Raw genomic sequence first — 2260 nt, 5'->3', positions numbered from 1 at the left:
TCTAATGGAGGAAGTCAGTCCGACCCTATGTCGGATGATTTGTATGTCCCTGAACCGAAGTATGAGTTTTCAAACGTTAACCGCCATAGTTCGCTCCCAGCTCCCGCACGAAGCCCGGAGAAGTCTAGAAGTCTTAGCACGATTGCAGAAGATGAAGGGGAGCCCGAGAATCGCTCAGCAACACAGTCCACAAACCAGACCGTGAGCACAGATGCCCGGAGCTCTTTTGAATTGGACACCAATGAAACACGCAAACGCCCTAATGGGTCCCAAGAGGAGCAGCCCGTAATCAAAGTCAATACCGAAGAGCTTAGCGAGCAACTTTTAGGCTCCGGGAATGAATCAGGAGATATACCTTTTTGGGAACTGCCTACAGTAAAGGAGCAAGAGATTGCTTATGATCCGCCACGCCCACATGGTTCGTTTCGGGCCTTCACATGGTTGGCTTTTGATCAGTTCCAAGTTTGGTTAAATCAAAGGCTGACGCGGATTCGAGAGTACTACGGCCCAGAGGGGCCCCTTGCGCCTGGAACCACTCGGGTTAGATGGACATGCGTAGGTTATCTAACTTCGTTTTAAATACTCGAATCTTATCAGGAGAAATAGGTATGCGGGGAGCGGCTATGGGATGACTTTATTGAGCAACGACTGGGAGCAGCGCGAGAGCTAGAGGCGTATCTCAATGGGCCACGCGAGCGCCCTAACAGCTCGACCAACGTCAATACTTCTGCTAGTATGGACGGAAGTACAATTCCGACCGGTCGTACAGGACCCATCCTTACTCCACTTTCGTCGAAAACAATGGCATCACAAAGTATTTCCGACTCTCCACCTCGAGGTCCAGTACCTCTTGCGCCCAGTAATCCTTTTGCGGCTGAGCTACGACCCCTCATTGACGTTCTGTATCTCCTTGCATGCGCTAATGAGGGTAAATACACACCTATGGTAACACACTTAGACGTCACCAATGACAAAATTCATTCGGACAAGGACTTAGCGCTCACTCTAAAGCATTATTACAACGGACTAAATAATAAATTTCTCTCATTTTGCAAGCTTACGTCTCTTACTTCTATAAAGTTCGTCCAAGTAAGCGCCTGCATCACTATAAGTATCACATTCCTATAAGAATATACCCTTAATAGAATCCAGTTCGAGTTACACCGTAATCGCTTCGCGGATATCAGAAAGCATCCAGACATGCCCCCGTTCGATCCCGAAAGCGATTACTTATTTGAGCCTTGTGACGTGCTCCCGCCGGTGGGTCCAACATACCTGCTCCATCTGTTCAAGCATCCACATCAATACGACGGCGAGTCGGTCACATATAGCCGGTTGCCCAAAAAGCGCTCGCGGATGGTCGAATTCGGTACAGCATGGGGGATACATCTGGTCGAGGGTTTTGTCGAGGAACGTATCCTCATTATGATCATTGTCCTTTCTGTAATTGGGAGCCTTGCATTTGGCATCACTTGGGCGCTTATGAAAAATGATATACAGGGCGCATTTGGGGTTGCCGCCTGGATTACTTCCACTACAGCGTTGGTCATGATGTGCATTCAAGCACATCTCGACTGACAAGGTTGCTACTGCAAAAGTGGATTAGATAAATATGCGTTCCATCTTTACTAAAATATTTTTGGTTAACTGGATTTAGTTTAATATTTTGGTAAATTGAAATTAATAAGTTATATTAATTAGCTAGTTGTCTACCTACTATTGTATTTATTAGACGGTTCTAGACTTTTTTATTAGAGTTTAACTAAGATCTTGCTAGTAGGTATATAAGACTTAGATGTGTTATAACCTCAAATTCATCTTTAAGATGCACATATTACTTTTAGGCAAAGGCGATTGATATTACGGACGCTTTAAGTACGATATTACGACTACTTGGAGAAGAGTCGGAAGAAGCTAGTTGGCTGATATAAGCACGGTCCAGGATGGAGCCGATAGAGCTATGTGACGAGGAATAGTAACCGAGGTTATATAATATGCTATGTATTAAACGAGAGGAACGGGAGGAACTTACGTACCTTATGTATAAGACGTATATTATATATAAGAAGGATTTTATAGGAGTACGGTTGTGTATTTAAGGACCCTTAGTCCCTACCTAGATAGTTCCTTCCTTATAGTAATTCTTAGAATATAATTAGAGTTAATCTATTAGGTAACTACTCTATTAGTTATTATTACGTTATAGACTTTAATTTATATTACCTATATACCTAGCCTAATAATAAGCCTACCGTAGTAC

General features: G+C 43.7%; 1 protein-coding gene across 1 annotated transcript; it reads left to right on the top strand.

Annotated features, from left to right (window-relative positions):
• Positions 1-1648, top strand: K441DRAFT_648795 (uncharacterized protein). Its single transcript, XM_067646909.1, has 4 exons — positions 1-41; positions 90-555; positions 607-1089; positions 1153-1648. Exons 1-4 carry the CDS (start codon positions 28-30, stop codon positions 1576-1578), a joined length of 1389 nt encoding a protein of 462 aa, XP_067496719.1. The 5' UTR covers positions 1-27; the 3' UTR covers positions 1579-1648.
• Positions 1649-2260: the final 612 nt, after the last annotated feature.

This window comes from Cenococcum geophilum (assembly GCF_001692895.1).
Source record: "Cenococcum geophilum 1.58 unplaced genomic scaffold K441scaffold_89, whole genome shotgun sequence".
Taxonomy (NCBI): Eukaryota; Fungi; Ascomycota; class Dothideomycetes; order Gloniales; family Gloniaceae; genus Cenococcum; species Cenococcum geophilum.
This window is presented reverse-complemented; position numbering and strand designations above follow the sequence as displayed.

What these genes read in the sequence shown, in the direction of transcription:
- K441DRAFT_648795 (XM_067646909.1), top strand. An exon ending in CTCGGGTTAGATGGACATGC is followed by an intron (nt 556 to 606) that starts GTAGGTTATCTA and finishes CAGGAGAAATAG; the next exon opens with GTATGCGGGGAGCGGCTATG. An exon ending in CTTCTATAAAGTTCGTCCAA is followed by an intron (nt 1,090 to 1,152) that starts GTAAGCGCCTGC and finishes AATAGAATCCAG; the next exon opens with TTCGAGTTACACCGTAATCG.